This window comes from Saccoglossus kowalevskii, chromosome 6, assembly GCF_978046115.1.
Source record: "Saccoglossus kowalevskii chromosome 6, keSacKowa6.1, whole genome shotgun sequence".
Taxonomy (NCBI): domain Eukaryota; kingdom Metazoa; phylum Hemichordata; class Enteropneusta; family Harrimaniidae; genus Saccoglossus; species Saccoglossus kowalevskii.
The window spans coordinates 42,085,360-42,110,004 of record NC_140646.1 but is presented as its reverse complement, the minus strand read 5'-3'; the positions used below and the strand labels follow the sequence as shown (position 1 = coordinate 42,110,004).

The window sequence follows — 24,645 nt, the reverse complement described above, 5'->3', positions numbered from 1 at the left end:
AAATAAACAACTATGACAAGTGCATCCGAGTTGGCTTTGAATACACTTTAACTACGGTAACCATAATTTTGGTACAAAATTTTCAAGTATTTTTCTGGAATTTCTTTGTTAAAACAGGACATAATGAACATAATTTCTCATTATCTGACTTAAAAAATTCCAGGAAAAAATAGGATTAAAGGTGACAAAAGTTGACTGTTTCATTCATGTGAAGTGAGATCAATATAACATATACTAAGTGAAAAATGAATCTTACCTGGCTTTTCTACAATGGGTACAACTGTTGTTGTTTCTTTGCTTTTCATATTGTACTAAGAAAAGAAATTTGGAAATGTTTGTACAATAGGCCACCCAGATCTCATTCAGAAAAAGAGAGTCACAATAATTGTATTCATCATCAATTTTATCAATGGCTGTGTGTGCATGTTGAAATTGTATATAAACAATTAACTAAAAACATTTCAAAAACTCCTAAAGTAAGTAGTGTTTGACCACAAAACTGCGCAAATGAGAAGTACACCTCATTCAATTATACATATTATATTGTTTTACATTTCTGAGAAAAAAAACAGGGGATATATTCACAATAAAGCATTTAAATAATTGAAGATGTTATATGAGTATGAGCTTCTGGAATTACTAAAATGACTCATGGTTTTCCCACTAACACTCCAAATAGTTAATATAAATGCCATTGCCTACATGTTATCTACTGCTAAATTCAAGCAAATATACTCACAATATGTTACAATAGCCACTACATGTGAACTCACACTAATTGAGATGTTACAGTAGCCACTACATGTGAACTCACACCAATTGAGATGTTACAGTAGCCACTACATGTGAACTCACACTAATTGAGATGTTACAGTAGCCACTACATGTGAACTCACACTATTTGAGATGTTACAATAGCCACTACATGTGAACTCACACTAATTGAGATGTTACAGTAGCCACTACATGTGAACTCACACTAATTGAGATGTTACAGTAGCCACTACATGTGAACTCACACTAATTGAGATGTTACAGTAGCCACTACATGTGAACTCACACTAATTGAGATGTTACAGTAGCCACTACATGTGAACTCACACTAATTGAGATGTTACAATAGCCACTACATGTGAACTCACACTAATTGAGATGTTACAGTAGCCACTACATGTGAACTCACACTATTTGAGATGTTACAATAGCCACTACATGTGAACTCACACTAATTGAGATGTTATAGTAGCCACTACATGTGAACTCACACTAATTGAGATGTTACAATAGCCACTACATGTGAACTCACACTATTTGAGACGTTACAGTAGCCACTACATGTGAACTCACACTAATTGAGAAGTTACAATAGCCACTACATGTGAAATCACACTAATTGAGATGTTACAGTAGCCACTAGATGTGAACTCACACTAATTGAGATGTTACAGTAGCCACTACATTTGAACTCACACTAATTGAGATGATACAATAGCCACTACATGTGAACTCACACTAATTGAGATGTTACAGTAGCCATTACATGTGAACTCACACTAATTGAGATGTTACAGTAGCCACTACATGTGAACTCACACTAATTGAGATGTTACAGTAGCCACTACATGTGAACTCACACTAATTGAGATGTTACAGTAGCCACTACGTGTGAACTCGCACTAATTGGGATGTTACAGTAGCCACTACATGTGAACTCACACTAATTGAGATGTTACAATAGCCACTACATGTGAACTCACACTAATTGAGATGTTACAGTAGCCACTAGATGTGAACTCACACTAATTGAGATGTTACAGTAGCCACTACATGTGAACTCACACTAATTGAGATGTTATAGTAGCCACTACATGTGAACTCACACTAATTGAGATGTTACAATAGCCACTACATGTGAACTCACACTATTTGAGATGTTACAGTAGCCACTACATGTGAACTCACACTAATTGAGAAGTTACAATAGCCACTACATGTGAAATCACACTAATTGAGATGTTACAGTAGCCACTAGATGTGAACTCACACTAATTGAGATGTTACAGTAGCCACTACATTTGAACTCACACTAATTGAGATGATACAATAGCCACTACATGTGAACTCACACTAATTGAGATGTTACAGTAGCCATTACATGTGAACTCACACTAATTGAGATGTTACAGTAGCCACTACATGTGAACTCACACTAATTGAGATGTTACAGTAGCCACTACATGTGAACTCACACTAATTGAGATGTTACAGTAGCCACTACGTGTGAACTCGCACTAATTGGGATGTTACAGTAGCCACTACATGTGAACTCACACTAATTGAGATGTTACAATAGCCACTACATGTGAACTCACACTAATTGAGATGTTACAGTAGCCACTAGATGTGAACTCACACTAATTGAGATGTTACAGTAGCCACTACATGTGAACTCACACTAATTGAGATGTTACAGTAGCCACTACATGTGAACTCACACTAATTGAGATGTTACAATAGCCACTACATGTGAACTCACACTAATTGAGATGTTACAATAGCCACTACATGTGAACTCACACTAATTGAGATGTTACAGTAGCCACTACATGTGAACTCACACTAATTGAGATGTTACAGTAGCCACTACATGTGAACTCACACTAATTGAGATGTTACAGTAGCCACTACATTTGAAATCACACTAATTGAGATGTTACAATAGCCACTACATGTGAACTCACACTAATTGAGATGTTACAGTAGCCACTACATGTGAACGCACACTAATTGAGATGTTACAGTAGCCACTACATGTGAACTGTCACTAATTGAGATGTTACAGTAGCCACTACATGTGAACTCACACTAATTGAGATGTTACAGTAGCCACTACATGCGAACTCACACTAATTGAGATGTTACAGTAGCCACTACGTGTTAACTCACACTAATTGAGATGTTACAGTAGCCACTACATGTGAACTCACACTAATTGAGATGTTACAGTAGCCACTACATGTGAACTCACACTAATTGAGATGTTACAATAGCCACTACATGCGAACTCACACTAATTGAGATGTTACAATAGCCACTACATGTGAACTCACACTAATTGAGATGTTACAGTAGCCACTACATGTGAACTCACACTAATTGAGATGTTACAATAGCCACTACATGTGAACTCACACTAATTGAGATGTTACAGTAGCCACTACATGTGAACTCACACTAATTGAGATGTTACAGTAGCCACTACATGTGAACTCACACTAATTGAGATGTTACAATAGCCACTACATGTGAACTCACACTAATTGAGATGTTACAATAGCCACTACATGTGAACTGTCACTAATTGAGATGTTACAGTAGCCACTACGTGTGAACTCGCACTAATTGAGATGTTACAGTAGCCACTACATGTGAACTCACACTAATTGAGATGTTACAATAGCCACTACATGTGAACTCGCACTAATTGAGATGTTACAGTAGCCACTACATGTGAACTGTCACTAATTGAGATGTTACAGTAGCCACTACATGTGAACTCGCACTAATTGAGATGTTACAGTAGCCACTACATGTGAACTCACACTAATTGAGATGTTACAGTAGCCACTACGTGTTAACTCGCACTAATTGAGATGTTACAGAAGCCACTACATGTGAACTCACACTAATTGAGATGTTACAGTAGCCACTACATGTGAACTCGCACTAATTGAGATGTTACAGTAGCCACTACATGTGAACTCACACTAATTGAGATGTTACAGTAGCCACTACATGTGAACTCACACTAATTGAGATGTTATAGTAGCCACTACATGTGAACACACACTAATTGAGATGTTACAATGTTACAATAGCCACTACATGTGAACTCACACTATTTGAGATGTTACAGTAGCCACTACATGTGAACTCACACTAATTGAGAAGTTACAATAGCCACTACATGTGAAATCACACTAATTGAGATGTTACAGTAGCCACTAGATGTGAACTCACACTAATTGAGATGTTACAGTAGCCACTACATTTGAACTCACACTAATTGAGATGATACAATAGCCACTACATGTGAACTCACACTAATTGAGATGTTACAGTAGCCATTACATGTGAACTCACACTAATTGAGATGTTACAGTAGCCACTACATGTGAACTCACACTAATTGAGATGTTACAGTAGCCACTACATGTGAACTCACACTAATTGAGATGTTACAGTAGCCACTACGTGTGAACTCGTACTAATTGGGATGTTACAGTAGCCACTACATGTGAACTCACACTAATTGAGATGTTACAATAGCCACTACATGTGAACTCACACTAATTGAGATGTTACAGTAGCCACTAGATGTGAACTCACACTAATTGAGATGTTACAGTAGCCACTACATGTGAACTCACACTAATTGAGATGTTACAGTAGCCACTACATGTGAACTCACACTAATTGAGATGTTACAATAGCCACTACATGTGAACTCACACTAATTGAGATGTTACAATAGCCACTACATGTGAACTCACACTAATTGAGATGTTACAGTAGCCACTACATGTGAACTCACACTAATTGAGATGTTACAGTAGCCACTACATGTGAACTCACACTAATTGAGATGTTACAGTAGCCACTACATTTGAACTCACACTAATTGAGATGTTACAGTAGCCACTACATGTGAACTGTCACTAATTGAGATGTTACAGTAGCCACTACATGTGAACTCACACTAATTGAGATGTTACAGTAGCCACTACATGCGAACTCACACTAATTGAGATGTTACAGTAGCCACTACGTGTTAACTCACACTAATTGAGATGTTACAGTAGCCACTACATGTGAACTCACACTAATTGAGATGTTACAGTAGCCACTACATGTGAACTCACACTAATTGAGATGTTACAATAGCCACTACATGCGAACTCACACTAATTGAGATGTTACAATAGCCACTACATGTGAACTCACACTAATTGAGATGTTACAGTAGCCACTACATGTGAACTCACACTAATTGAGATGTTACAATAGCCACTACATGTGAACTCACACTAATTGAGATGTTACAGTAGCCACTACATGTGAACTCACACTAATTGAGATGTTACAGTAGCCACTACATGTGAACTCACACTAATTGAGATGTTACAATAGCCACTACATGTGAACTCACACTAATTGAGATGTTACAATAGCCACTACATGTGAACTGTCACTAATTGAGATGTTACAGTAGCCACTACGTGTGAACTCGCACTAATTGAGATGTTACAGTAGCCACTACATGTGAACTCACACTAATTGAGATGTTACAATAGCCACTACATGTGAACTCGCACTAATTGAGATGTTACAGTAGCCACTACATGTGAACTGTCACTAATTGAGATGTTACAGTAGCCACTACATGTGAACTCGCACTAATTGAGATGTTACAGTAGCCACTACATGTGAACTCACACTAATTGAGATGTTACAGTAGCCACTACGTGTTAACTCGCACTAATTGAGATGTTACAGTAGCCACTACATGTGAACTCACACTAATTGAGATGTTACAGTAGCCACTACATGTGAACTCGCACTAATTGAGATGTTACAGTAGCCACTACATGTGAACTCACACTAATTGAGATGTTACAGTAGCCACTAGATGTGAACTCACACTAATTGAGATGTTACAGTAGCCACTACATTTGAACTCACACTAATTGAGATGTTACAGTAGCCACTACATGTGAACTCACACTAATTGAGATGTTACAGTAGCCACTACATTTGAACTCACACTAATTGAGATATTACAATAGCCACTACATGTGAACTCACACTAATTGAGATGTTACAGTAGCCACTACATGTGAACTCACACTATTTGAGATGTTACAGTAGCCACTACATGTGAACTCACACTAATTGAGATGTTACAGTAGCCACTACATTTGAACTCACACTAATTGAGATGTTACAATAGCCACTACATGTGAACTCACACAATTGAGATGTTACAGTAGCCACTACATGTGAACTCACACTAATTGAGATGTTACAGTAGCCACTACATGTGAACTCACACTATTTGAGATGTTACAATAGCCACTACATGTGAACTCACACTAATTGAGATGTTACAGTAGCCACTACATGTGAACTCACACTAATTGAGATGTTACAGTAGCCACTACATGTGAACTCACACTAATTGAGATGTTACAGTAGCCACTACATGTGAACTCACACTAATTGAGATGTTACAGTAGCCACTACATGTGAACTCACACTAATTGAGATGTTACAATAGCCACTACATGTGAACTCACATTAATTGAGATGTTACAGTAGCCACTACATGTGAACGCACACTAATTGAGATGTTACAGTAGCCACTACATGTGAACTCACACTAATTGAGATGTTACAGTAGCCACTACATGTGAACTCACACTAATTGAGATGTTACAGTAGCCACTACATGCGAACTCACACTAATTGAGATGTTACAGTAGCCACTACATGCGAACTCACACTAATTGAGATGTTACAGTAGCCACTACATGTGAACTCACACTAATTGAGATGTTACAGTAGCCACTACATGTGAACTCACACTAATTGAGATGTTACAATAGCCACTACATGTGAACTCACACTAATTGAGATGTTACAATAGCCACTACATGTGAACTCACACTAATTGAGATGTTACAGTAGCCACTACATGTGAACTCACACTAATTGAGATGTTACAATAGCCACTACATGTGAACTCACACTAATTGAGATGTTACAGTAGACACTACATGTGAACTCACACTAATTGAGATGTTACAGTAGCCACTACATGTGAACTCACACTAATTGAGATGTTACAATAGCCACTACATGTGAACTCACACTAATTGAGATGTTACAGTAGCCACTACATGTGAACTCACACTAATTGAGATGTTACAGTAGCCACTACGTGTGAACTCGCACTAATTGAGATGTTACAGTAGCCACTACATGTGAACTCACACTAATTGAGATGTTACAGTAGCCACTACGTGTGAACTCGCACTAATTGAGATGTTACAGTAGCCACTACATGTGAACTCACACTAATTGAGATGTTACAGTTGCCACTACATGTGAACTCGCACTAATTGAGATGTTACAGTAGCCACTACATGTGAACTCACACTAATTGAGATGTTACAGTAGCCACTAGATGTGAACTCACACTAATTGAGATATTACAGTAGCCACTACATGTGAACGCACACTAATTGAGATGTTACAGTAGCCACTACATGTGAATTCACACTAATTGAGATGTTACAGTAGCCACTACATGTGAACTCACACTAATTGAGATGTTACAGTAGCCACTACATGCAAACTCACACTAATTGAGATGTTACAGTAGCCACTACATGCGAACTCACACTAATTGAGATGTTACAGTAGCCACTACATGCGAACTCACACTAATTGAGATGTTACAGTAGCCACTACATGTGAACTCACACTAATTGAGATGTTACAGTAGCCACTACATGTGAACTCACACTATTTGAGATGTTACAATAGCCACTACATGTGAACTCACACTAATTGAGATGTTATAGTAGCCACTACATGTGAACTCACACTAATTGAGATGTTACAATAGCCACTACATGTGAACTCACACTATTTGAGACGTTACAGTAGCCACTACATGTGAACTCACACTAATTGAGAAGTTACAATAGCCACTACATGTGAACTCACACTAATTGAGATGTTACAGTAGCCACTAGATGTGAACTCACACTAATTGAGATGTTACAGTAGCCACTACATTTGAACTCATACTAATTGAGATGATACAATAGCCACTACATGTGAACTCACACTAATTGAGATGTTACAGTAGCCATTACATGTGAACTCACACAAATTGAGATGTTACAGTAGCCACTACATGTGAACTCACACTAATTGAGATGTTACAGTAGCCACTACATGTGAACTCACACTAATTGAGATGTTACAGTAGCCACTACGTGTGAACTCGCACTAATTGGGATGTTACAGTAGCCACTACATGTGAACTCACACTAATTGAGATGTTACAGTAGCCACTACATGTGAACTCACACTAATTGAGATGTTACAATAGCCACTACATGTGAACTCACACTAATTGAGATGTTACAGTAGCCACTAGATGTGAACTCACACTAATTGAGATGTTACAGTAGCCACTACATTTGAACTCACACTAATTGAGATGTTACAGTAGCCACTACATGTGAACTCACACTATTTGAGATGTTACAGTAGCCACTACATTTGAACTCACACTAATTGAGATGTTACAGTAGCCACTACATGTGAACTCACACTAATTGAGATGTTACAGTAGCCACTACATTTGAACTCACACTAATTGAGATGTTACAATAGCCACTACATGTGAACTCACATTAATTGAGATGTTACAGTAGCCACTACATGTGAACGCACACTAATTGAGATGTTACAGTAGCCAGTACATGTGAACTCACACTAATTGAGATGTTACAGTAGCCACTACATGTGAACTCACACTAATTGAGATGTTACAGTAGCCACTACTTGCGAACTCACACTAATTGAGATGTTACAGTAGCCACTACATGCGAACTCACACTAATTGAGATGTTACAGTAGCCACTACATGTGAACTCACACTAATTGAGATGTTACAGTAGCCACTACATGTGAACTCACACTAATTGAGATGTTACAATAGCCACTACATGTGAACTCACACTAATTGAGATGTTACAATAGCCACTACATGTGAACTCACACTAATTGAGATGTTACAGTAGCCACTACATGTGAACTCACACTAATTGAGATGTTACAATAGCCACTACATGTGAACTCACACTAATTGAGATGTTACAGTAGCCACTACGTGTGAACTCACACTAATTGAGATGTTACAGTAGCCACTACATGTGAACTCACACTAATTGAGATGTTACAATAGCCACTACATGTGAACTCACACTAATTGAGATGTTACAGTAGCCACTACATGTGAACTCACACTAATTGAGATGTTACAGTAGCCACTACGTGTGAACTCGCACTAATTGAGATGTTACAGTAGCCACTACATGTGAACTCACACTAATTGAGATGTTACAGTAGCCACTACGTGTGAACTCGCACTAATTGAGATGTTACAGTAGCCACTACATGTGAACTCACACTAATTGAGATGTTACAGTAGCCACTACATGTGAACTCGCACTAATTGAGATGTTACAGTAGCCACTACATGTGAACTCACACTAATTGAGATGTTACAGTAGCCACTAGATGTGAACTCACACTAATTGAGATATTACAGTAGCCACTACATGTGAACGCACACTAATTGAGATGTTACAGTAGCCACTACATGTGAATTCACACTAATTGAGATGTTACAGTAGCCACTACATGTGAACTCACACTAATTGAGATGTTACAGTAGCCACTACATGCAAACTCACACTAATTGAGATGTTACAGTAGCCACTACATGCGAACTCACACTAATTGAGATGTTACAGTAGCCACTACATGCGAACTCACACTAATTGAGATGTTACAGTAGCCACTACATGTGAACTCACACTAATTGAGATGTTACAATAGCCACTACATGTGAACTCACACTAATTGAGATGTTACAATAGCCACTACATGTGAACTCACACTAATTGAGATGTTACAGTAGCCACTACATGTGAACTCACACTAATTGAGATGTTACAATAGCCACTACATGTGAACTCACACTAATTGAGATGTTACAGTAGCCACTACATGTGAACTCACACTAATTGAGATGTTACAGTAGCCACTACATGTGAACTCACACTAATTGAGATGTTACAATAGCCACTACATGTGAACTCACACTAATTGAGATGTTACAGTAGCCACTACATGTGAACTCACACTAATTGAGATGTTACAGTAGCCACTACATGTGAACTCACACTAATTGAGATGTTACAGTAGCCACTACGTGTGAACTCGCACTAATTGAGATGTTACAGTAGCCACTACATGTGAACTCACACTAATTGAGATGTTACAATAGCCACTACATGTGAACTCACACTAATTGAGATGTTACAGTAGCCACTACATGTGAACTCACACTAATTGAGATGTTACAGTAGCCACTACATGTGAACTCACACTAATTGAGATGTTACAATAGCCACTACATGTGAACTCACACTAATTGAGATGTTACAGTAGCCACTACATGTGAACTCACACTAATTGAGATGTTACAGTAGCCACTACATGTGAACTCACACTAATTGAGATGTTACAGTAGCCACTACGTGTGAACTCGCACTAATTGAGATGTTACAGTAGCCACTACATGTGAACTCACACTAATTGAGATGTTACAGTAGCCACTACATGTGAACTCGCACTAATTGAGATGTTACAGTAGCCACTACATGTGAACTCACACTAATTGAGATGTTACAGTAGCCACTAGATGTGAACTCACACTAATTGAGATATTACAGTAGCCACTACATTTGAACTCACACTAATTGAGATGTTACAGTAGCCACTACATGTGAACTCACACTAATTGAGATGTTACAGTAGCCACTACATTTGAACTCACACTAATTGAGATATTACAATAGCCACTACATGTGAACTCACACTAATTGAGATGTTACAGTAGCCACTACATGTGAACTCACACTATTTGAGATGTTACAGTAGCCACTACATGTGAACTCACACTAATTGAGATGTTACAGTAGCCACTACATTTGAACTCACACTAATTGAGATGTTACAATAGCCACTACATGTGAACTCACACAATTGAGATGTTACAGTAGCCACTACATGTGAACTCACACTAATTGAGATGTTACAGTAGCCACTACATGTGAACTCACACTAATTGAGATGTTACAGTAGCCACTACATGTGAACTCACACTATTTGAGATGTTACAATAGCCACTACATGTGAACTCACACTAATTGAGATGTTACAGTAGCCACTACATGTGAACTCACACTAATTGAGATGTTACAGTAGCCACTACATGTGAACTCACACTAATTGAGATGTTACAGTAGGCACTACATGTGAACTCACACTAATTGAGATGTTACAGTAGCCACTACATGTGAACTCACACTAATTGAGATGTTACAATAGCCACTACATGTGAACTCACACTAATTGAGATGTTACAGTAGCCACTACATGTGAACTCACACTATTTGAGATGTTACAATAGCCACTACATGTGAACTCACACTAATTGAGATGTTACAATAGCCACTACATGTGAACTCACACTAATTGAGATGTTACAGTAGCCACTACATGTGAACTCACACTAATTGAGATGTTACAGTAGCCACTACATGTGAACTCACACTAATTGAGATGTTACAGTAGCCACTACATGTGAACTCACACTAATTGAGATGTTACAGTAGCCACTACGTGTGAACTCACACTAATTGAGATGTTACAGTAGCCACTACATATGAACTCACACTAATTGAGATGTTACAGTAGCCACTACATGTGAACTCACACTAATTGAGAAGTTACAATAGCCACTACATGTGAACTCACACTAATTGAGATGTTACAGTAGCCACTACGTGTGAACTCACACTAATTGAGATGTCACAGTGGCCACTACATGTGAACTCACACTAATTGAGATGTTACAGTAGCCACTACATGTGAACTCACACTAATTGAGAAGTTACAATAGCCACTACATGTGAACTCACACTAATTGAGATGTTACAATAGCCACTACATGTGAACTCACACTAATTGAGATGTTACAGTAGCCACTACATGTGAACTCACACTAATTGAGATGTTACAATAGCCACTACATGTGAACTCACACTAATTGAGATGTTACAGTAGCCACTACATGTGAACTCACACTAATTGAGATGTTACAATAGCCACTACATGTGAACTCACACTAATTGAGAAGTTACAATAGCCACTACATGTGAACTCACACTAATTGAGATGTTACAATAGCCACTACATGTGAACTCACACTAATTGAGATGTTACAATAGCCACTACATGTGAACTCACACTAATTGAGATGTTACAGTAGCCACTACATGTGAACGCACACTAATTGAGATGTTACAGTAGCCACTACATGTGAACTCACACTAATTGAGATGTTACAGTAGCCACTACATGTGAACTCACACTAATTGAGATGTTACAGTAGCCACTACATGCGAACTCACACTAATTGAGATGTTACAGTAGCCACTACATGCGAACTCACACTAATTGAGATGTTACAGTAGCCACTACATGTGAACTCACACTAATTGAGATGTTACAATAGCCACTACATGTGAACTCACACTAATTGAGATGTTACAATAGCCACTACATGTGAACTCACACTAATTGAGATGTTACAGTAGCCACTACATGTGAACGCACACTAATTGAGATGTTACAGTAGCCACTACATGTGAACTCACACTAATTGAGATGTTACAGTAGCCACTACATGTGAACTCACACTAATTGAGATGTTACAGTAGCCACTACATGCGAACTCACACTAATTGAGATGTTACAGTAGCCACTACATGCGAACTCACACTAATTGAGATGTTACAGTAGCCACTACATGTGAACTCACACTAATTGAGATGTTACAGTAGCCACTACATGTGAACTCACACTAATTGAGATGTTACAATAGCCACTACATGTGAACTCACACTAATTGAGATGTTACAATAGCCACTACATGTGAACTCACACTAATTGAGATGTTACAGTAGCCACTACATGTGAACTCACACTAATTGAGATGTTACAATAGCCACTACATGTGAACTCACACTAATTGAGATGTTACAGTAGCCACTACATGTGAACTCACACTAATTGAGATGTTACAATAGCCACTACATGTGAACTCACACTAATTGAGATGTTACAGTAGCCACTACATGTGAACTCACACTAATTGAGATGTTACAGTAGCCACTACGTGTGAACTCGCACTAATTGAGATGTTACAGTAGCCACTACATGTGAACTCACACTAATTGAGATGTTACAGTAGCCACTACGTGTGAACTCGCACTAATTGAGATGTTACAGTAGCCACTACATGTGAACTCACACTAATTGAGATGTTACAGTTGCCACTACATGTGAACTCGCACTAATTGAGATGTTACAGTAGCCACTACATGTGAACTCACACTAATTGAGATGTTACAGTAGCCACTAGATGTGAACTCACACTAATTGAGATATTACAGTAGCCACTACATGTGAACGCACACTAATTGAGATGTTACAGTAGCCACTACATGTGAATTCACACTAATTGAGATGTTACAGTAGCCACTACATGTGAACTCACACTAATTGAGATGTTACAGTAGCCACTACATGCAAACTCACACTAATTGAGATGTTACAGTAGCCACTACATGCGAACTCACACTAATTGAGATGTTACAGTAGCCACTACATGCGAACTCACACTAATTGAGATGTTACAGTAGCCACTACATGTGAACTCACACTAATTGAGATGTTACAGTAGCCACTACATGTGAACTCACACTATTTGAGATGTTACAATAGCCACTACATGTGAACTCACACTAATTGAGATGTTATAGTAGCCACTACATGTGAACTCACACTAATTGAGATGTTACAATAGCCACTACATGTGAACTCACACTATTTGAGACGTTACAGTAGCCACTACATGTGAACTCACACTAATTGAGAAGTTACAATAGCCACTACATGTGAACTCACACTAATTGAGATGTTACAGTAGCCACTAGATGTGAACTCACACTAATTGAGATGTTACAGTAGCCACTACATTTGAACTCATACTAATTGAGATGATACAATAGCCACTACATGTGAACTCACACTAATTGAGATGTTACAGTAGCCATTACATGTGAACTCACACAAATTGAGATGTTACAGTAGCCACTACATGTGAACTCACACTAATTGAGATGTTACAGTAGCCACTACATGTGAACTCACACTAATTGAGATGTTACAGTAGCCACTACGTGTGAACTCGCACTAATTGGGATGTTACAGTAGCCACTACATGTGAACTCACACTAATTGAGATGTTACAGTAGCCACTACATGTGAACTCACACTAATTGAGATGTTACAATAGCCACTACATGTGAACTCACACTAATTGAGATGTTACAGTAGCCACTAGATGTGAACTCACACTAATTGAGATGTTACAGTAGCCACTACATTTGAACTCACACTAATTGAGATGTTACAGTAGCCACTACATTTGAACTCACACTAATTGAGATGTTACAGTAGCAACTACATTTGAACTCACACTAATTGAGATGTTACAATAGCCACTACATGTGAACTCACACTAATTGAGATGTTACAGTAGCCACTACATGTGAACTCACACTAATTGAGATGTTACAATAGCCACTACATGTGAACTCACACTAATTGAGATGTTACAGTAGCCACTAGATGTGAACTCACACTAATTGAGATGTTACAGTAGCCACTACATTTGAACTCACACTAATTGAGATGTTACAGTAGCCACTACATGTGAACTCACACTAATTGAGATGTTACAGTAGCCACTACATTTGAACTCACACTAATTGAGATGTTACAATAGCCACTACATGTGAACTCACATTAATTGAGATGTTACAGTAGCCACTACATGTGAACGCACACTAATTGAGATGTTACAGTAGCCAGTACATGTGAACTCACACTAATTGAGATGTTACAGTAGCCACTACATGTGAACTCACACTAATTGAGATGTTACAGTAGCCACTACATGCGAACTCACACTAATTGAGATGTTACAGTAGCCACTACATGCGAACTCACACTAATTGAGATGTTACAGTAGCCACTACATGTGAACTCACACTAATTGAGATGTTACAGTAGCCACTACATGTGAACTCACACTAATTGAGATGTTACAATAGCCACTACATGTGAACTCACACTAATTGAGATGTTACAATAGCCACTACATGTGAACTCACACTAATTGAGATGTTACAGTAGCCACTACATGTGAACTCACACTAATTGAGATGTTACAATAGCCACTACATGTGAACTCACACTAATTGAGATGTTACAGTAGCCACTACGTGTGAACTCACACTAATTGAGATGTTACAGTAGCCACTACATGTGAACTCACACTAATTGAGATGTTACAATAGCCACTACATGTGAACTCACACTAATTGAGATGTTACAGTAGCCACTACATGTGAACTCACACTAATTGAGATGTTACAGTAGCCACTACGTGTGAACTCGCACTAATTGAGATGTTACAGTAGCCACTACATGTGAACTCACACTAATTGAGATGTTACAGTAGCCACTACGTGTGAACTCGCACTAATTGAGATGTTACAGTAGCCACTACATGTGAACTCACACTAATTGAGATGTTACAATAGCCACTACATGTGAACTCACACTAATTGAGATGTTACAGTAGCCACTACATGTGAACTCACACTAATTGAGATGTTACAGTAGCCACTACGTGTGAACTCGCACTAATTGAGATGTTACAGTAGCCACTACATGTGAACTCACACTAATTGAGATGTTACAGTAGCCACTACGTGTGAACTCGCACTAATTGAGATGTTACAGTAGCCACTACATGTGAACTCACACTAATTGAGATGTTACAGTAGCCACTACATGTGAACTCGCACTAATTGAGATGTTACAGTAGCCACTACATGTGAACTCACACTAATTGAGATGTTACAGTAGCCACTAGATGTGAACTCACACTAATTGAGATATTACAGTAGCCACTACATTTGAACTCACACTAATTGAGATGTTACAGTAGCCACTACATGTGAACTCACACTAATTGAGATGTTACAGTAGCCACTACATTTGAACTCACACTAATTGAGATATTACAATAGCCACTACATGTGAACTCACACTAATTGAGATGTTACAGTAGCCACTACATGTGAACTCACACTATTTGAGATGTTACAGTAGCCACTACATGTGAACTCACACTAATTGAGATGTTACAGTAGCCACTACATTTGAACTCACACTAATTGAGATGTTACAATAGCCACTACATGTGAACTCACACAATTGAGATGTTACAGTAGCCACTACATGTGAACTCACACTAATTGAGATGTTACAGTAGCCACTACATGTGAACTCACACTATTTGAGATGTTACAATAGCCACTACATGTGAACTCACACTAATTGAGATGTTACAGTAGCCACTACATGTGAACTCACACTAATTGAGATGTTACAGTAGCCACTACATGTGAACTCACACTAATTGAGATGTTACAGTAGCCACTACATGTGAACTCACACTAATTGAGATGTTACAGTAGCCACTACATGTGAACTCACACTAATTGAGATGTTACAATAGCCACTACATGTGAACTCACACTAATTGAGATGTTACAGTAGCCACTACATGTGAACTCACACTATTTGAGATGTTACAATAGCCACTACATGTGAACTCACACTAATTGAGATGTTACAATAGCCACTACATGTGAACTCACACTAATTGAGATGTTACAGTAGCCACTACATGTGAACTCACACTAATTGAGATGTTACAGTAGCCACTACATGTGAACTCACACTAATTGAGATGTTACAGTAGCCACTACATGTGAACTCACACTAATTGAGATGTTACAGTAGCCACTACATGTGAACTCACACTAATTGAGATGTTACAGTAGCCACTACATATGAACTCACACTAATTGAGATGTTACAGTAGCCACTACATGTGAACTCACACTAATTGAGAAGTTACAATAGCCACTACATGTGAACTCACACTAATTGAGATGTTACAGTAGCCACTACGTGTGAACTCACACTAATTGAGATGTCACAGTGGCCACTACATGTGAACTCACACTAATTGAGATGTTACAGTAGCCACTACATGTGAACTCACACTAATTGAGAAGTTACAATAGCCACTACATGTGAACTCACACTAATTGAGATGTTACAATAGCCACTACATGTGAACTCACACTAATTGAGATGTTACAGTAGCCACTACATGTGAACTCACACTAATTGAGATGTTACAATAGCCACTACATGTGAACTCACACTAATTGAGATGTTACAGTAGCCACTACATGTGAACTCACACTAATTGAGATGTTACAATAGCCACTACATGTGAACTCACACTAATTGAGAAGTTACAATAGCCACTACATGTGAACTCACACTAATTGAGATGTTACAATAGCCACTACATGTGAACTCACACTAATTGAGATGTTACAATAGCCACTACATGTGAACTCACACTAATTGAGATGTTACAGTAGCCACTACATGTGAACTCACACTAATTGAGATGTTACAGTAGCCACTACATGTGAACTCACACTAATTGAGATGTTACAATAGCCACTACATGTGAACTCACACTAATTGAGATGTTACAGTAGCCACTACATGTGAACTCACACTAATTGAGATGTTACAGTAGCCACTACATTTGAACTCACACTAATTGAGATGTTACAGTAGCCACTACATTTGAACTCACACTAATTGAAATGTTACAGCAGCCACTACATGTGAACTCACACTAATTGAGATGTTACAATAGCCACTACATTTGAACTCACACTAATTGAGATGTTACAGTAGCCACTACATTTGAACTCACACTAATTGAGATGTTACAGTAGCCACTTTGTGTGAACTCACACTAATTGAGAAGTTACAATAGCCACTACATGTGAACTCACACTAATTGAGATGTTACAGTAGCCACTACATGTGAACTCACACTAATTGAGATGTTACAATAGCCACTACATGTGAACTCACACTAATTGAGATGTTACAATAGCCACTACATGTGAACTCACACTAATTGAGATGTTACAGTAGCCACTACATTTGAACTCACACTAATTGAGATGTTACAGTAGCCACTACATGTGAACTCACACTAATTGAGATGTTACAATAGCCACTACATGTGAACTCACACTAATTGAGATGTTACAGTAGCCACTTCATTTGAACTCACACTAATTGAGATGTTACAGTAGCCACTACATTTGAACTCACACTAATTGAAATGTTACAGTAGCCACTACATGTGAACTCACACTAATTGAGATGTTACAATAGCCACTACATGTGAACTCACACTAATTGAGATGTTACAGTAGCCACTAGGTGTGAACTCACACTAATTGAGATGTTACAGTAGCCACTACATGTGAACTCACACTAATTGAGATGTTACAGTAGCCACTACATGTGAACTCACACTAATTGAGATGTTACAGTAGCCACATGTGAACTCACACTAATTGAGATGTTACAGTAGCCACTACATGTGAACTCACACTAATTGAGAAGTTACAATAGCCACTACATGTGAACTCACACTAATTGAGAAGTTACAATAGCCACTACATGTGAACTCACACTAATTGAGATGTTACAATAGCCACTACATGTGAACTCACACTAATTGAAATGTTACAGCAGCCACTACATGTGAACTCACACTAATTGAGATGTTACAATAGCCACTACATTTGAACTCACACTAATTGAGATGTTACAGTAGCCACTACATTTGAACTCACACTAATTGAGATGTTACAGTAGCCACTTTGTGTGAACTCACACTAATTGAGAAGTTACAATAGCCACTACATGTGAACACACACTAATTGAGATGTTACAGTAGCCACTACATGTGAACTCACACTAATTGAGATGTTACAATAGCCACTACATGTGAACTCACACTAATTGAGATGTTACAGTAGCCACTACATGTGAACTCACACTAATTGAGATGTTACAGTAGCCACTACATGTGAACTCACACTAATTGAGATGTTACAATAGCCACTACATGTGAACTCACACTAATTGAGATGTTACAATAGCCACTACATGTGAACTCACACTAATTGAGATGTTACAGTAGCCACTACATGTGAACTCACACTAATTGAGATGTTACAGTAGCCACTACATGTGAACTCACACTAATTGAGATGTTACAGTAGCCACTACATGTGAACTCACACTAATTGAGATGTTACAGTAGCCACTACATGTGAACTCACACTAATTGAGATGTTACAGTAGCCACTACATGTGAACTCACACTAATTGAGATGTTACAGTAGCCACTACATGTGAACTCACACTAATTAAGATGTTACAGTAGCCACTACATTTGAACTCACACTAATTGAGATGTTACAGTAGCCACTACATTTGAACTCACACTAATTGAAATGTTACAGTAGCCACTACATGTGAACTCACACTAATTGAGATGTTACAATAGCCACTACATGTGAACTCACACTAATTGAGATGTTACAGTAGCCACATGTGAACTCACACTAATTGAGATGTTACAGTAGCCACTACATGTGAACTCACACTAATTGAGAAGTTACAATAGCCACTACATGTGAACTCACACTAATTGAGAAGTTACAATAGCCACTACATGTGAACTCACACTAATTGAGATGTTACAATAGCCACTACATGTGAACTCACACTAATTGAGATGTTACAATAGCCACTACATGTGAACTCACACTAATTGAGATGTTACAGTAGCCACTACATGTGAACTCACACTAATTGAGATGTTACAGTAGCCACTACATGTGAACTCACACTAATTGATATGTTACAGTAGCCGCTAGGCGTGAACTCACACTAATTGAGATTGAAATTAATCTGTGTACTGCTGAGAAAACACGAACATGCTAATTTACTCACTATGACCAAATTTGTGTGTACACCCAACAACGTATATTGATGAATAAAATCACAGAAATCAAAGAAAGATTAGAAAGAACACCCATGTGCTGAGAGTATTGGAGACACATTAAAAATAATTCGAAATTACTTGTACTTGAGATATTGATGGAAAAAGCTGAAAACTAATTATGCAAATCAGAAAATTTATATGAACAGATTTGAGTGTAAAACTAATGAGGTCTGCGCAATGTAACAGACCATCTATGTACAAAGTTTAATTGAAATGAGATTAGAACCAAAAAATTATGAATTATTATGCTAATTAGGTAACTAATATGCACAATTTTTTTACCAAAAACTAGTCAAATCTGCGCATAAGTTCAGAGCATATATGTACCATGTTTCATCAAAATCGAATGAGTGGTTCTTCAGATATCAGTGGAAAAGTCATGGAACAGCTAAAAATTAGCTAATTATCATGCAAATTAGGTAATTAATATGCATGGATTTCTACCAAAACCTAATCAAATCTGCGCATTAACACAGAGCATCTATACACTAAGTTTCATCAAAAACCAATGTATGGATAGCAGTGGAACAGATGGACACACATACACATACACACAGACACACTACCGGTAACTGCAAAGACTCCCATTGTGTGCTTCGCACATGGGAGTCAAAAATAGAACAAATAAAAAGTTGAATCTAATTGCAAAACAATGTGTTACAGCTACCACCATGTTTTATATTCATACTGGTTCAAATGGGTCTGTGTATCACTGCATGACTACAACACTGTAGTGTAGCTGCTTATTCATTTGACCCACAAAAGCATGGACTATTCATACTCCAGCATAGAATATGACTTGAAGAAAATTGAAAATGACACAGCCCCATTGGTAAGTGATGAGGTAGACACCAAAGAAAAGAGTTGATTACAGAGGAAACAATGATTACCTACATTGTATTTATACATGTCAATTTAAGTTGTGGCAGTATGATGGTAGATTACATCAGTACAGTGGTGTTACAGATTGTGTTGATTGTATGACGGCCAATACAAGACATTCATGTCTCAACTATCTTTTATGACTGATATTCATATGACAGACATGGTACAAACTCATGTTGCAAGAAGGAAGATGAGAATACTTTATGTTTAAATGTAGTTTTGTTGATACACATAGAAACATTATGAGTGGTGAAGTAAGTGAAAATTTCATGAGGAAAATTGAAACAAATCTATTGCGAGAAATTAAACAAGATGAAGAGCTAAATAAATGTTCATTCTCTTAGGAAAAATAGCAATATGATTCAAATCTGTGTAAGGTTAATGATAAAGAGGTCAACCTTATTTTATTGCAGACAGAATTTTCTATCCCAGTAATTATTTGTATGAAATTTGTACTAATACCAAATTTTGTTTTAACTAATATTATTAACATCAGTCTTAAACTTGAATCTATCAAGCTATGTAATTTATTTAACAAGATGTGTATTCTGTTATTACAAGGCTTTGTATTTAGGTACAAGTTTTATACAGCTCCTATTCTTGGTAGATTTTTGAGAGCCTGTTATAAATGGTCAGCAACAAATAAATAAATATGTAAATTAACGGTGAGATATGTAGACCAATGACCAATGTAGACTGACTGATTTACCTTTAGCAGACTACTACACTGCATATGAGGTCCCAGGTATTGATTTTTTAAATACACCAACTGAGTTTGATCAGGACTTAATCTTGGTGACCTTACTGCATTGCAGTCATCACTTATCATTTCTGTGAATGACAACCAAAAAGATATAGCACATTAATACACCAACTGATTTTCAACAGGACCACTTGTATGTAAACAAGTCTGTAACCGTATATCATATCTGCGCTATTAGCATTGCATGCACATATATTAATTCCAGTGAGATTTCTTTCTAAGGTCTATGGACAAAATGTTTACATGTGCTTCTATTGGTGAAGGGCTTCTAAGGGAGTTTTAATACTTACCACATTTCTTGGTTTCAAGATTAACACAAAAGATTGCACTCCTACAGAGTAAAATACATCAAGTCAAGTCATGTGTACAAAGGTATGTAACTTACGAGGTATGTAAATTAGTGTCTGTGCGGTAGTTGTGCATATGAATGTGAACATACATAGTCATGTATACAAGTGTAAGTATAAAGTGTGCAATATGAGCTCACTTTAGTCTAATTAATAATTAAAACAAGTCATTGAAAATGACACAGTCCCCGTTAAATTTTTGAAAGTTCTCTTTGTACTCGTCATATTAAAGCGGAGGGGTTGTCGCGAGCGTGTCCTTGATACTTGAGTTCCAAGTGGCGTATACAACAGATTGTTTATTTACATCAAAACACGTGTTCCGTGTAGTAGTAATATGACCAAAAATAAAAACAGCCGTTATTTGGCCAACTTTGATCTCATTATGAAACACACTGATATGCATGATGTATGTGCCAAATACAAATGAAAATGGTACATAAATTGTGGAAATATAGTAGTAAGGCCAAAAAGTCAGATGGCTGTCAATCGGCCATCCTTGACCAGATTTTGAAACAAATTGTCATGGACATGTATCCTAACATGTATAAAGTACATGTATATGCCAAATTTGAATAAAAACTGACAGAGCACGTCCAAGATACCGCATAAAAAATAAAAAACAAGATGCCTGCCAGTCGACCATCGACCATGTAGTATCTATGTACCAAGTTTGAATGACAACTGATAAAGCATGTCCAAAAAACAACATTTTCAAAAAACAAGATGGCTGCCAGTCGTCCATTTTGAATCGAATCGCCAAACCACTGCATGTGCATATGTCCCACATAAGGTACTAGGCACATGCAAAGAATGAACGGATCGGTCTACAGGATTCTGAAATATGACTCTGGACAGACTGACGCACAGACAGACGGACGAACAGACTCAGGAACTCACAGATGGTCGGGGACATGTATCCTAACATGTATGATCTATGTACTAAATTTGAATGAAAACTGACAAAGCATGTCCAAAATACGACATTTTCAAAAAACAAGATGGCTGCCAGTCGGCTATCTTTGATCCAATTGTGAAATAAATCTTCAGGGACATGTATCCTAACATGTATAATCTATGTACCAAGTTTGAATGAAAACTGAAAAAGCATGTCCAAAATACAACATTTTCAAAAAACAAGATGGCTGCCAGACGGCTTATATGAATCGAATCGCTAAACCACTACATGTGCATATGTCCCACATAAAGCACTAGGCACATGCAAAGAATGAACCAAATCGGCCCAAGGGATTCTGAGATATGACTTCGGACAGACGCACGGACGGACGGACGGAAACCGAATTATAAGTCCCCATTTTCGGACTTCGTCAGAACAGGGACTAAAAAATTCATTCACATCCAGCACTGCTGGAGTGCAACATGTATAGTAAGTGAATTCATATATTAAACTTCTATAGATTTAAAAAATGTGCCTCATTTGTTATGTTTTTCATTTTGCATATCTGTGTATTATAACATGTAGTAGACTTTCGTTGGGCAAAACAGAAAAAGCTTGATAAAAATAATAATAATGATTAATGACTAACAATTTGTATTCAGTTATTTTTTTATGTTTAAGATAGCTATTGTGTTGGTTTTATAAAAATCAAATCAAACCATTTGGTACATGGCCGATAAAGTTATTAAAAAATTGATAATTTGAAAAAAGCAACGTGAAAACGAAGTATGGCCGCCCTTGAATAAACAGTGTAATCCAGTTATCAAATTTAAGTTTATTTGCTTGACAAGCTTAGTTTCGAGTGTTATCCAATATCACAACAAACTTGACAATTGCTATGCTTTTTATTTTTACTAAATATCGGCGATGACACTTTTGTTGTTGAATATCAATTAAAAATCATAATTGAAGTAAAAAAAAGGCCTACTATTTGCTGACTGAATCCGCTTGGAAGTCAGTCAAGATTGCCGACAGGACTGCTGTGAATTACAGTGCGGTGGAGCAGATGCCACTTGGGTTTTCACTCGACTTGTCTGTTGTCGACTCGTCCGACTTTGTTTTGTAGAGGGACTGTGTTTCGTCATAAAAAATATGGTTTCTGCTATTCAGAAACTTGCAGGTTTCGCCTGTCATTGGAACACTCTTTTTCCAATTGTTTGCCTGTGCCATTTTTCAAAATAAACTTGGTCAAAACAAAATAAATGAACAGTAATATATAGTAGAGAAAAGCGATGCGATGAACTATCAGCAACGAGTGAGTGGATCCGGTCATTTGACTGGACGCGTACACGCGATGTTTATTTGCGGGATTAAGCTAATTACAATGTTATTGTTTTGGCTCAGAGGGGCTTAGCTAAAGTGCACATTCCCGGGGTTTCTGTTAATTGTAAATTATTTTTTATTTTTTAAAAAGCCGTTTTTTTCTTGAAATGAAAACGTGATTTAATAAAAAAGCAAGGTCATATGGCTGCCTATATGTATAAGTCACCATTTAATAAAAGAAAAAAAAATGAAGAAAAAAATCACCACGAAAATCTACTACATCCTTAATGCAATTTGACTTACATTTGACCTCCACTAGCTCCAGACAAGCATAGTGCCAGAGTGAGCTTTGACAATCACATTTTGCTAAAACATCTAGTTTCATTATCATAACAAC

The 24,645-nt window shown here is 37.5% G+C and overlaps 1 protein-coding gene across 1 annotated transcript in view; it reads right to left on the bottom strand.

Annotated features, from left to right (window-relative positions):
- LOC100378934 (acylamino-acid-releasing enzyme-like) overlaps positions 1–24,645 on the bottom strand; it is a 94,916-nt gene that overhangs the window by 58,999 nt on the left and 11,272 nt on the right. Inside the window, exons 8-10 of the mRNA XM_085500557.1 lie at positions 21,974–22,014; positions 21,630–21,751; positions 257–311 (exon numbers count right to left, since the gene is read on the bottom strand). Of these exons, the coding sequence (XP_085356683.1) occupies positions 257–311; positions 21,630–21,751; positions 21,974–22,014 (218 nt within the window). The remainder of the gene's footprint in view (positions 1–256; positions 312–21,629; positions 21,752–21,973; positions 22,015–24,645) is intronic.